Source organism: Callorhinus ursinus, unplaced genomic scaffold (genome assembly GCF_003265705.2).
Source record: "Callorhinus ursinus isolate GAN/ISIS: 27379988/994484 unplaced genomic scaffold, GSC_fseal_2.0 scaffold1, whole genome shotgun sequence".
NCBI lineage: Eukaryota > Metazoa > Chordata > Mammalia > Carnivora > Otariidae > Callorhinus > Callorhinus ursinus.
This window is the reverse complement of record NW_027397063.1, coordinates 120121595-120136028: the sequence shown is the minus strand read 5'-3', so window position 1 is coordinate 120136028 and position 14434 is coordinate 120121595. Positions and strand designations below refer to the sequence as shown.

General features: G+C 39.4%; 1 protein-coding gene across 1 annotated transcript in view; it reads right to left on the bottom strand.

Moving 5' to 3' along the window:
• The window catches only part of MRPL3 (mitochondrial ribosomal protein L3), a 37940-nt gene extending 24124 nt beyond the window's left edge, over nucleotides 1-13816 (bottom strand). The window contains exons 1-5 of the mRNA XM_025882261.2: nucleotides 13585-13816; nucleotides 12415-12599; nucleotides 11071-11162; nucleotides 9070-9168; nucleotides 1393-1492 (exon numbers count right to left, since the gene is read on the bottom strand). Of these exons, the coding sequence (XP_025738046.1) occupies nucleotides 1393-1492; nucleotides 9070-9168; nucleotides 11071-11162; nucleotides 12415-12599; nucleotides 13585-13676 (568 nt within the window). The 5' untranslated portion in view covers nucleotides 13677-13816. The remainder of the gene's footprint in view (nucleotides 1-1392; nucleotides 1493-9069; nucleotides 9169-11070; nucleotides 11163-12414; nucleotides 12600-13584) is intronic.
• Between the last annotated feature and the right edge of the window lie 618 nt (nucleotides 13817-14434).

Below are 14434 nucleotides of genomic sequence, written 5' to 3'. Positions count from 1 at the left end.
TTCCGAAAAATTGTCATTATTGATACCCCTAGTTTCATATACTAACATTTCCAAAACAAGTTGTATGTAAATAGAATCTTACTTAAAAGGCACTGGAAAAAGGTTATTTAGAGGAATTTTGTAAGTGAAAGCCCTTCACAACATTTTGTTTGTATCAATTTGGAATTAACACTATGAGAACTATTTAATTTGACAATCCGCAAGTATTTATAGGGCACTTACCATATGTACAGTTAGAAATATAAAAGGTAAGACAAAGCTCCTGACCTCAAGAATTTATTATCTAAGTGAAGAATCAACATTAACATCATCAAATAAGACTTTTTTCTCAAAAAAAAAAAAGCCATAATCAACTGAATGCTAATTATGGCTTATTTAAAACAGGGAGTAAGGTACTATGGGCTCTCAGAGAGTAGGACCTAACCTAGATTTTTATGAGCAAAGAAAAACCCTGAATTAAGAAAAACTGGGGAGATTAAAACTGACTGAATTTCCAGGAGGTTGAATGACTTGAACTGCTGATACTTGACCACTTTTCACCCACAAAAACAATTCCACATAGTATGAGCTACAACAAAGCGAACAGGGACTTAATTTTTACACTTGTTACCTTAATTCCATTCACTTTAGCTTCAAACTACAAAACTTAGACTCCAATAAATACTCTTAATTCTAGCTTATATCAAGGCTGATCCTCTGTCACTCCAATTAATAAGGCTTACTTACTTAATGAAATTTAGTTCAGATATTAATACCAAATCTTAAAAAATCCTTCTACTATCTACTTGTTAGAATTCAAGTTCAAGAGATCAGGAAGCTTTTCTTAAGTTCAAAGACGTCAAAATGCTGTTAACTACATAAACCAATAAAACCATGCTGCCAAATCTAAATTTTTGACATTTCAGGGAGTAGGTAAAATACTTCAGAATTTTTAAGTTAGAACCTTTACATCGAGATGCTATGGTCAATCACTTTCCTGTTTCATGAAAATTCTATCTCAGTGAGAGTCTAGCTATTCTTCACTCATTAAAATGACAGCCTACATAGAGGGAACTTCACATTTTTAAAGGTTAGTGTATTTTAAAAAATAAAAAAATAAAAGTTAGTGTATTTATCTGGAGTGGCTTTTCCAAATGTGAAACTCTCTGTACATTAAAAACAAAAGTGCTCCTCCCTCTTTAATGAAAACAAAGAGTTCTCTACAGTTGTTTCCAGTCAAAAAAGAAAAAGGCTTGTTTGTCCCTAGTGATTAAAAATCAGATACCGCTTTGTATTTAAAAATAAATGTTTAGGACTTTGTATTGTGGATTCAGCTTTATTGAAAGGCCTAACATTAAACAAATCACATATTTGGGTATTTTTGTCTCCCTCCTCTCCCCAGCCTCAGATTACCTGGCTTAATCACAGCATTATCTGTTACATGAAAGATTTTAACTTTCTGTTTTGGCGGCAATCCAAGTTCTTGGTAAAATTCCAATACAGATGTAGATTTCTAGAGGAAAAGCAGCATACATAAGTAACCCATTATACTAAAGGTGGAGTTCAATGCACAGAGATCTAAACCAAGTCCTTAACAACCCAGAGAACAAATCATTAAGAGCACTCTGTTCCCCTAATGAATAAAGAGCACCATATTCTTATTTAAGGGATGTGAGATTTTTATCTATAATCCATTTCACCCAGGATCCAACCAGGTGCATGGTGGAGCTCATATACATTACATGGTGGAAGACCTTTATTCTTTAGGAAAAGAAACAGAATTGTGCTCATACTTGAATTCTAACTGGAGACTAAATATCAAGAACCCCAATCCTGGGAAATTCAACTCTGTCTACTCTGCACCTGCTTCCAAGCAGCTGGAAGAAAATATACCGGGTCACATTCAAATGTATGATCACAAACTTCAAAGTGAGTCCCAAACGTGGTCTGGCCAACCTTCATTTCCCTACTTAAATCCCTCTCACACTCTCCAAAGCCCCTTTTCACAACCTCTTTTAAAATTTCCAGCACTGTTCCCTCCTTCTCCCCTCTTTGAGCTGACCATGTTGCCTCAGATTTCACTAAAAAACCAGAAGAACAGGAGCATTTCCCCAAGGTCTTATCACCCAATCAAACTTCCTGCACAAGCACTTACCTACTGCCATCCCCCACCCCCCGCCAGATTGCACAAGATACACATGGGGCACTTTTAGAAAACGCCAATGCCAAGGGCCTTCTGTGTGGAGACTGCAGCTTCACTGCTCGAAGGTGTCATCCAGGTGTCAGTGTGTTTTTTAAGCACTCCCTATGATTCTGATGTGAACTGGGGCTGGAAATCACAATGACAGGTAGGCTGTCCATGCTCTTATTAGAAGCCAAATCCCTCACTATGTACTCATCCCACCCTTCTCCCACCTATTCAATGGCTTTACTCCTGAAATTGTCTCCACTGCCTTCTGAATCACCAATTTCCCCCTTTCTACTGGAATTATCCTATCAGTATGCAAAGATGTCACGATAACTCATATTAAAACAAAACTTTCCCTTGACCACATGGTCTCCTTTCCATTCCCCCTTATGACAATGCTCCTTGAAAAACTTCTGCTGAATCTACTTTCTATCTTCCCATTCTCTCAAACCCACTTTAATCAGGTGCTTGCAGCCCCTAAATACTCAATGCAAAGTGCTTATCAAGGTCACCAACCATCTCTATGTGGTCAAATACCCTGGTCAATACTTATCTCACTGGCTCTACCAGCAATGCTTGGCACAGGTGACCACTCTCTCCTTGAGACTTGCACTCTCTCTCAGTTCCTTCATATCCCACATTTCTAACCTCCATTGCAAATTCTACTCTGAACTACAAATTCTTTCGTCCAACCGCTAACTCAGTATCTCACTTTCATGTCATACAGCAACTCAAGTTTGATATGTCTAAAATTGAACTCAACTTCCTCCCAGACACCTGCTTTCCTCTGGTTTCCCAAACCTCAATAAATGGCAACTCCATACTTCTGTTACTTGGACCCAAAATCTTGTGGTTACCTTTGACTTTTTTCTCTGTCACATCCCATGTCCCACACACCAGCAGTTCCTGCAGACTCTATTTAAAAATAAAGCCCACATCAATTACTTCTCCCCTGCACCTCAAACCACCATCTTTTGCCTGGATTATATTAATAGCCTCCTAATTGGTCTCCAAACTTCCACACTCCTGACCCTATGGTCTATTCTCCAGTCACGGCTGGCATGATCCTTTTAAAACTCAAGCTAAATCTGAGTTTTATTAGCTTTATAAGCATTACCTTACCTATGTCTCATGCAGAATCAATCCTAAATCCTTAACATGGTTTCCAAGGTTCTATACAATCTGACCTCATCTACTACTCTCCTCCTGGCTCACCCTGCTTCAGGTACAAGGCATTCCTCACATTCCAAGAACACATTAAACAATAACCTCAGGGGGTGCGGGGTGGCTCAGTCGTTAAGCACCTGCCTTCGGCTCAGGTCATGATCTTAGGGTCCTGGGATCGAGCCCCGCATCGGGCTCCCTGCTCAGCAGGAAGCCTGCTTCTCCCTCTCCCACTCCCCCTGCTGTATTCCCTCTCTTGCTGTGTCTGTCTCTGTCAAATAAACAAATAAAAGATTTTTAAAAATAAAAATAAAAATAAACAATAACCTCAGGTCCTTTGCACATACTATTCCCCCTGCCTGGAATGCTTTTCAGATTTCTGCAGGGCTTGCTCCCACACTTTATTCAGGCCTCCATCTAAATATTAACTTATCTTTCCTGATTATTCTATCTACAATAGCACCACTTTGTCACTTGCAGTTCCCTCAGCTTACTTTATTAGTCTACAAAGCACTTCTATTTGTTGTGATACACATTTTTTATTGTTTATCTTCTAAGCCACGGCCTCCCTGTTTCATCCCCAAGCCCACCAAGATGTAAGCTTCTTGAGAACAGAAACTTTGGTTGCTGCTACATCCCCAGCTCCTGGTAGGTCCCGCTGCCTGCTTTTCCCTCCACTCATGCCCTTTTTTCTGTACTGTAAATATCCTTGAATAAAAATATCTTCAAATAGAAAACTTTATGAATATCTCATTTCCTTAAAATAATGTCCTCTTTTTTCTTTTCTTAGTTCTTAAGACTCTTGATACAGACTGCTAGAAGACTTGACAAAAAAGTTGTACCACTTTATATTTCCTGATGTGAAGGGTGCTTCTTTCATGGAACTATAACCAACACAGGTGTATCTATCTTCCTGATGCTCTTCCCCTTCAACTTCCCCTCTCATCACAAAAGAAGCACCTGCAGGTCCCCAAGGAACCACAGTACTCTATGTATGCTTACCTATGTCTGCCTATGTCGGTCTCTTGGCCTGTAATTCTTCCCCACCCCTGTACCTCCAAAGCTCATTAAAAATCTGTTTATGTCTAGTCTCAGCTCCAGTAATACTTCCTGTCCAGATTCCTGCCTGAGCAGCCTTGCCAGAGCAGACTACTCCTTGGTCTATGCTTTCTCTAGACCTTGCCTATATTTCAATTATTGTCCACATTACTTTACACTTATCAACTTACACGAATGTTTGCCTGCCTGCTGGAGCACCTGGATGGCGAACTGTTTTATTCACCTGTGTCTACAACTTTAGAGCTAAGCACAGTGGCAAGTCATACACTGCAGAAGTGAGCTAAATGAATGGTGAAGACACAAAAGATGGAGGACAGACATCCATCTGGGTGTGAAGTCCTGGTTTGCCTCTCCAAGTCACTACACCTTTCCACTCTTGCTGCTGCATCAGTTCTTGGCACATAACATTACTGTGTTTGCAATGTTATCTTCAAGTCTAGTTATTAAAAAATTGTAGGCCTAAAATAAAGATCTTATTCTGAGGAAGAACAAATCTTCAAGAAACTAAACTACTATGAAACCAAACCAAGAGTAATTTGTAGTAAAAAAAGCAAGAACAGCAGCAATTGAAAGACCCTAACCAACTTAAGACAATGCTGATGATGTACTGATAACCAAGCATCACTGCCCCCAATCCAATGGAGTATCTGCACAGCCAGTCTTAATTATAGATTATATGACTATGTAGCAATCTTCAGTTACTTGATGATTTCAGTTTAAAATGTAAACTGTTAGTGCCACTTTGTAACTTACTGAGAAGACTGCCTTTGGTCAACATGAAATTGGGTGGCACTGGCCTGTAAGCATCGAATGTTAATTTCTGGATCAGCCCACAAGTATGTGGGCTGGGAATGTCCTTGGGGCCCTCCAGTGGACCCATGCAACAGATGCTGAGAAGCTCTGCTCTGGATGCCCACAAAAGGTTGCTTTGTACCTTACGGTGTTCCCTCAAGAAGCTATCCTTTCCTCCATTCCTCCAAGAGTGATAACGTAAGTTCATCCTAGTCATTCCCTATAGTTTTGCCTCCCACATGCTGAAATCTAACACTGATATTCAACACCACCCTTATCAAGGCCCCTACTTTTCTTTTCTTTTTTTCAAAGACTTTATTTACTTGTTAGAGAAGAGAGAGAGAGAGAGCACGACTAGGCTGGAGGGCAGCGGAAGAGGGGGAAGCAGACTCCCCGCTGAGCAAGGAGCCTGACGCAGGTCCTGGGATCAATGACTTGAGCCAAAAGTAGATGCTTAACCGACTGAGCCACCCAGGTGTCCCTAGGCCCCTATTTTCATCTTCAACCATGCACACTTCCTTCACATTAAAAGCAAACACATAAGTTCTCATTTAAAAATGTGCCTCCTTGCAATTATTTCCCTGATGTATCAGATTTAAATTTATTACATTTTAGAACAGACTTTAAAATTTATTTTTGACATTCACATATTCTACATGATTTTAGAAGCATATTCTTTTATTAATATCTGTTTCTAAGTATGTGAGGAAGCTTCTAAGAAAAAACTTTTACTTTTTCAGAAACACAACATAGCTAAGATAAACATCTTGATCTAAGTAACTAGACTGAGACATAAAAGGTAATACATACTCTTGATTATATTCCAATTTCACTATATAATTGAATACTTTAATTTTTTCTTTTAAAAATCAAAATATCATAAAACTAATTAGGTATCAATCATAAGAAAATCCAAACGCTCAAGTTGAGTTGAAAGCAGCAGCAGTGTAAGTGAAGTTTTTTTTTTTTTTAACTTCCAAATAAATGATTTCAAAAGGCAATTTAAAAGACTGACAGCAGTGTCACACTTGGATAATCCCATCTATGAGGCTGCATTTATTTTCTCCCTCTTCTAAGTTCTCTGCAATTATCCTTCTCACAATGAAAATGCTTCTCGCTCCTAAGATGAATTGATTTAATCAACTTTTAAGGCCACTTAACTTCCTATGTTTTTATTTATAATAAGTTACAAAAATAGCAAAAGCAAAACAGTCTAATTTCTGGAAGGCCTAAATTCTTTACAGGGTAAACAAAACAAAACAGTTTTAGCCCTATTATAAATAAAACTGATTCAGTCAATTCATTTTAGAATACTTAACTATTTGATATTTTATGTGCATAGGTCTATTTGTTGTTTTTTTCTTTTTTTAAGATTTTATTTATTTATTTGACAGAGAGAAACACAGCGAGAGAGGGAACATGAGCAGGGGGGGAGGGAGAGCGAGAAGCAGTCTTCCCGCTGAGCGGGGAGCCCGATGCGGGGCTCGATCCCAGGACCCTGGGATCATGACCTGAGCCGAAGGCAGACACTTAATGACTGAGCCACCCAGGCGCCCAGGTCTATTTGTTTTTAAAACTTTCTATAACCAATCTACTTGCAGTTTCTGTGAGGGTTACAATATCCAAGAGGAAGTTTGCATATTTTTAGTTTTGAAAATCTTTTTCCTTTCTGAACCAAAATTCTTTACTTATGAAGAACTCTAAAACTTCATTTTCACATCTAATTCTGAAGAAAGGTCATTCAAAGACAAAGTTTTTTCTTAATATTGTAATACACGTCCTCTGGATCTAGAAAACTTATCTTCTTTTTTTCTTAAAGATTTATTTATTTATTTTAGAAAGAGAGAGTGCACGCACGCGCATGCACAGGGGAGAGGGGCAGAGAGAATCTTAAGCAGACTCCGCGCTGAGGGCAGAGCCTGACGGGGGGCTCAATCCCACAACCCTGGGATCAGGACCTGAGCCAAAACGAAGAGTCAGTTGCTTAACCAACTGCGCCACACAGGCACCCCTAGAAAATGTATATCTTAAAGAACAGGAAAGACCCTTGTAGTGCTTTCCATACCAGAGAAGTAAATAAAAAAGTGTGTGTAAGTAAGTGGGTGGAAATCCACCACAACATAATAAGGCATCCAAATCGTCTTGCTGTGCGGTATATTCACTAAAGAGAATAAAGCTTAAAATATGTAGACCACAGTCTCAAGTATGAAAGTACTATTATTTCTGAAATTTTTTTAAAGATTTATTTGAGAGAGAGAGAGAGAGAGAGAGAGAGAGAGTGCACAAGCAGAGAGAGGGGCTCCCACTAAGCAGGAAGCCAGACTTGGGGCTTCATCTCAGAACCCTGGGATCATGACCTGAGCCAAAGGCAGACGCTTAGCAATTGAAACACTCAGGCTCCCCATTTCTGAAATATTTTAATTATTAGTATTAATAAACTCTGTAGGACATTTTCCTAAGTAAAATAGAATAAATTGAGCGGCCAAATACATTTTGTGGGGGAACTTTTGTTTTTTTCTTGAGAACTAAGATATTGGAGAACCAATGGAGACTTTTAGAACTAAAAGAGGATTTAGCAACCATCAAGTCGAATTCCCTGTTTTTATGTGTAAGAAAATGGATATTTAAAAAAAGTGGAGTGAAGGGAGCTAATGGGAGAAGTCAGAATTAGAACTCAGCTCTTCTGACCCCACATCCACTTGTTTTTCCACTTTCTCATAGTTCTGGGAAGTAATGTTTACAGATCTGTTGGTGCAAGAATGGATTATCCCAACATCATGTTTGATTTACAAATATCAAGGCAATAAAGTCATGAATTTACAAAATTGGTAATGAAAATAAAGATGATTGTGCTAAACAAAACAAAAGCACAGAAGTACAATCAATGAGAAAACAGGCACCTATCAAATCAAAGAATTATTCACATGAAGACTAGCATGTATTTACACCTTTAAAAAATTCAAACATTTGAAAAAATCTGACATTTTTTTAAAGTTTTCATTAATACCTCACTGTGCTTTTCATTATTGTGAAACTATTTAAACCCTAAAATTATTAGGCAATAAACTGTCAAGAATTAATAGCAGACTAAAATATATATAGACTACCATAATATGCAAAGTAGCTAACTTCTCTAACACTTAGGAGACTGGCCTAAATGGCTTCTAGTCCTATCAAACTATAGGACTCCAGTGATTTTAACCACCTTGAACTCACTGATCGGTATATCCCACTATTTATAGGACAACTCCACCTGAATTTTCTGTAAACACCTCACACACGTCTTTCCTCCAAAACTTCCCTTTCCTTGTCGCTATACACAGTGTACAACAGTGAAAATAAAAACAACTTACTGATTGTATGATATACTGTACTGTATTCTCATATTTACAGTGATGATTTCAGATTAAAAAAATTGCACACACAAAGAAAAGTTCTTTCTAATATATACAAATTAATCCCCACATGCTGTTGGTGTCAGGTATTGAGACAACTTAGAAAAAAATGATAAATTAAACATAAATGACAAAATAGCTACCATCTACTAAGTGTCTGTGACATGCTAGGCACATATGAAAAATCCTATTAATCCTGGTAACAAACCTCTTAGGTAAGTAGTATTTTTATCCCCATTGTACAGTGGGCAAATACTTCAGCTTAGAGGGTAAAGTTACTTGTTCCAAATACTGAGGAGAGGTACTGGAACAAACTCAAATTCTCTCAGAATCCTGGGCTCAATGGCTTCACTAGACTGCCTTCCCTCAAATCCATAATTTACCTCATGGATAAACACAAATTTGTGACTATGGAATAGCCTCAAAACCTAAAGAACTCAGATCTGAAACTAATGAAATGTACTCTTCTAAAGAATGAAAACACATCCTTACACGGAAACGTGATACAGTTTTTCCTCCTACAGTTAGGGCTGCCATTTTTCCATTATGGTTTTCCTTTGGAGTATATTTTAGAACATGACAGTCTTGTACCTAAGGAAACAAATATAAAAAAAACTAAGTATGTGCTAAGATACACTTTAATATATCATACCAGTCACACTGAAGCCATAGGACAATTAGGAATTCCCTAGTTATCTCATCATTCCTCTAACACCAACCACAATCTTAAAATATAGAAGTAAACTTTAAAAAAAAAATGTCAAGCACAGACAGAGCATACAGACAACACACACAGAAAAGTGCCTAAAACATAAATATACAACAGAATGAGTATTTATGAAGAAAATAAGCATTCACCACCAACCGGGGTCAAGAAGTAGAATCCACAAAGCCTGTCTCTTTCTAGTAATTTCCCTCCCCACCTTTTTTTAACCCCTAGAGCAGTGGTTCTCAAAGTGTGGTCTTCAAACAAGCAGCATCAACATCACCTGGGAACTTGGTGAAAATGCTGATCCTCATGCCCCAGCCCAGACCAAATGAATCAGAATCTCCTTGTTTTATAAACCTTCTAGGTGATTAAGGCTTGCTAAAGTTTGAGAAGCACTGGCCTAGAAATAAGTACTATTCTTGACACATGGTAATCATTTACTTACTTTTCCTTACAGTTGCTACCTTTGAAAGCATGTAGTTTATTGTTGCCTGCTTTAGACTTTGTATAAACAGAATCAGATTGTATGTACTTTTCCATGTTTTGCTTCTTTCACTTGTTTATATTTCTAAGTTTCATCCATATTGCTGTGTGTAACTCTCTTCTGTTCATTTTCATTGCTATCCAGCATTCCATTACATGAATACCACGACTTATTTATCCGTTCGGCTACTGGACATTTGGGTTATTTCCAGTTTTGGAGTATTAAGAACAATACTGCTATAAACATTGTTGTAAAGTAATAAAGTCCAAGTTTTCTATTAATACTCGGGAGTGGAACTGCTAAGACCACAAGATTCACCTATCTCAACTTTACCACATAATTATGCTAAATTGTTTTCTGAAGTGGTTGTACCAATGCACAATTCCACCAGTCATTCCTGAAAGCTCCCTAAATTCATTAGAGTTTTAGAAACTGTAATCTTCTCTTTGATCATTCGGAGTTAATAAAAATATCCTAAGGCTTGTAGGCCCCCTGGGTCTATGTGCATGAACTCTCATTTCAATCACCAACATCTGTCTAATCACTTGTCTAAGACTAGGCCCCAAAGATGAACTCAGGTGTCCAAACTGATCTGGGGAATGATGGTCTCCTAACTCTCTCAGTAATCTTTCTCTAATAATAATCATAAAGACAACAGCAGTCAATGTATATTGGACATTTAACACTGTTATATAAGTGTTTGACGTTTATTACCTTGTGCAACCCTCACAAAAACCTTTGAGGTAGCTAATAACTATATCTTTTACCAAATACAATTATATCTTTTGCAGAGGCAGAATGTTCCAAGGAACATAGCTAGGAAGTGGCAGAAACAAGATCTAAAGTCAGATATTCTGTTCTCAGGGATCACATTCTTAACCACTAGTTTGTCTTATCTCAGACAACAAAATGCTGCTTCCCCAGACAAGAATGTTACATTCTAAGTTAGCAAAGAGATCAAAATTTTATTTTTGAGTTGAAAGAATGAAAATAAGATGGGACTAAGATTTTTTTCCAATTACAAATTCAACTCGTACAGCTGTGAGAAGCTAGGTTACAATCTTTTTTTTTTATTCATGGTTGTAGTTATCCTTATGCCAGTATCAAGAAGGCCACCACTCAGGCAAGAGTGAAACATTCACTGAAACAGAAGTAAAGTTCTTTAATAGCATTTATGCTTGACATTAGCCCATTCTTCATCACAGTCATGTATTTCAGGATACAAATACCGTCCATGCAGGTTTGCACAAATAGATCTTGCACACATACTGATCTGTTACATCCTCTGCTTCTTTCTTACCTGAAGTAATGTAACCACATGCTTCTGACCATCTTTGGTCCATAAAGGCATCATACCCAGCTTCAGTGCGATAAGGCCTACTCTAGAGGAACCTGGTAATTAAAAACAAATCAGTGTTATTACAAACTTTTTCAACATTCGCCAACATGAAGCAACAGTATTTCTACACTGTGGTTTCAATATGAGCGACAGACAGTTAAGAAACATGCTAATATATTCATAGATTAAAACACTACTATTCCTCAGAGATGTAAGTGACTTCAACCATGGCTGGGTAACACACTGTTACTTAATAAATCTCTGTATAATGAATAAATATATGGTAACTATAAAATAAAGAAAATAGGTAAACTGATATATTCTGGTTTAAAACAATGGTATTAATAGAGGACATGATAAATCCATCCTTATGCTTTGCTTTCCTAGTATCAAGTCATATCTAATGTCATTAATTAGAAAACAACTACTCAAATTCTAAGAACTTAGCTGGCGTTAAGGGATGACACAAGTGGTCAAGTTGCTAAAATATGTCAGCCTCCACCATGCCACTTAGATTTCTTGCCTAAGTTAGTAAAGTTGCTCCACTATGAACTTTTTTTTTTTAAAGATTTTATTTATTTGTCAGAGAGAGAGTGAGAGTGCATAAGCAGGGGGAGCGGCAGGCAAGGGGAGTGGCAAGCAGAGGGAGAAGCAGGCTGCCCGGTGAGCAAGGAGCTGGATTCGGGACTCGATCCCAGGACTCTGGGATCATGACCTGAGCTGAAGGCAGATGCTCAACTGACTGAGCCACCCAGGTGTCCCTAGAATTTCTGATCACTATATAATTCAACTGTCACAATAAACCCCAACCAAAGACCACTCTCAACCTCAAATAAGGACAGGCCTTATTTTTGGTCTGGCTACACATGGGTTTACTACTCTACTAAGCACAAGGAGCTGATTCTGGAGTTATGCTTGGCAAACCTGGAGTGCTAGAACATTCCAACTGAAAACATCTGTGTGACACAGTGTAGTTTAGATCATACTCCTCCAGCTTTTCTTCCCTGATTTATTTTATATAATTTTTTTTAATCTGAAGGAAATAAGAAAACATATGCAGAATGATTTTCCTTTCACCTAAAAACAGCTTCTTGAGGAGGTCTTGATTACCATCAGACATTTGCTAATAGTAGACCAGCATGCTAGAAATAACCTTGCAAACCAAACCACAATGAAACAGACACACTTAAGACACGAAAAGTAAATTCAAGAGGTGATACATTCATCAAGCAGTCACTATGATTTTGAATGTTCCAGCCACACAGTAACTAGGAAATGAGAAACCATCAAATATAAAATAACTACCTGGTTCCCAGGGATGTAGCGGCCATGGCTCATCTTTCAAAGGACACAGTTTACTTGCTAACTGGGCTTTATTTTCATCAGAGACTAACTGCTTAACAAATGGGACATTTTCCTCAGAAAGATGCTCATCCCACCAAGTACCACTCCTGCCATGGAGACTTCTAACCAAAAGCCAGATGTCCGTTCTGTAAAAATAAAAATTATAAAAGAGATCACAATATAAAGAGTTCCCCCATTTAATGTGGGGAAGAGAGGTCACATGAGTTGGAAAGTGTAGTCTGGGCCTTAGGAAAGGATTTGGTATCTGTGCAAGTTTTCTTTCTGACATTCCTTATGATAATAATGGGGTTCACACTTTGTAAAAGGTCTTCATCTTCTCCTCTGGAATAAACCAATTTCTAACAGAGATGTCCCACCTAGACACAGGAGCAGCTGACCCATTTGTATGTGTACTTAATCGTTTACATCCAGTGGAGGTGGCAGAATGTGGGATGCTGATCTCTGATAAGCTCACCTCTTCCCAGCAATGACAAGGCCTAGGCTCAGAAGATCCATAAAAGACATGATCTCTGAGCACGTGAACACACCAAGGAAGACCTTGTGTCGGAAAGGAGGTATGTAATTCTTGCACGGAGGGTCAGAAATGAAGTAAGGCTTTCTGTCGCCTATCCACCTTTTGTAGTCAGGTACATCCAGGTTAGAGTCCCAATTTTACACTAATTAGCTGAGTGACCTTGGGTAAGTTATTTCCCCAAGTTTTCGTTTTACCTGCAAACTGCAATCATGACAGTACGGAATAATGACAGTGTCTGTGAAACGAGTAACAATAGCAATTATATCTCGTGAGGCTACACGAGCTAAGGCGCCTAATATACCTAACAAAGCATTCAGTACATAGAAAACGCCCACTAATTGGTAGATATTATTGCTGCTGGTAATGCTCTCTACCAGTCGCTGGCTCATAAACGTTAAAAACAAAAAATCACCCCTTCACTCCTTTAATGGGCACTTCCCTGGAGTAACGCTCCTTACCCCTCTGTGCCTGCGTTCTGGTACTGCGCCCCTTCCTCCTCCACCCTGGGCAGACCCCTCCGCACTGGGCCATGTCACTGTTCCAGGTCTGTGGTTTGCAGGGACCACAACCCCACACCCTGTCTCTAGCCCACCCACCTGTTTGCCGAGCCCCGGGCAGCACCCAGGCCGCCCGCGCGGCAGCCCAGCACCTGGGCGCCGGCCTGAGCCAGCAGCCTCCAACCAGGCATAGAGTGGCCGGGGAGGGCTTGCCCCGCTCTTCTTTCCTGCGCCCCGCTGCTCTGCTTTCAAGGCGTCCCCACGCTGCAGCCGCGAGTCCGCCACAGGGTACCGGGAAGGTCCCGCCCGGTGTCTGCCGCGGCCCTCAGTGATCGGAAAAGAGCCGCGGAACCCCCTCCGGTCCTTTTCCCAATGCATTCCGGGCACCACGGTCATCCCTGGAACTAGAGTTCCGCCTCTGGATAGTCCTATCTCGGATCCGGGTTAGGATCAGCAGGTGGCTGGGCAGGGACTGACGACTGATTTGTCTCTCCAGGGGTGAAAAAAAGGGATGTTTGGAGTTAAAACTTGGCAAGAATGAGGCGAACTAGAGACAGGCTCCTTAAGGAAGCGAAATCACTTCTAACTAATGTGCATTATGGGGCAGCTCATTGTACTGAACAAACCTTGATATTGTTATACTGGTTTATGTTGAAAACGGCCCCAAAAGGAAATTGTTATTTTTATATTATAAATGAGGGAACGGAGACTCAGACTTTTGGTGCTGGTTCAAAATAGTACATCTGGCAGACGGACAGAGCTGGCACTGAAACCGGGCCGGCGTGTATTAACTGTAGAATATGGCCAAGGTGATGATGCGTGGCTTGCAGGCCTGGATCATACAGAATGTTGCTACTACTGTCTTGGTCCCTTGGATTGCTCCCTATGGGGAAAGACAGCAGTCATGTCCTACAGACACTCGAACAGCCCTGTAGAGAGACTCTTTTCC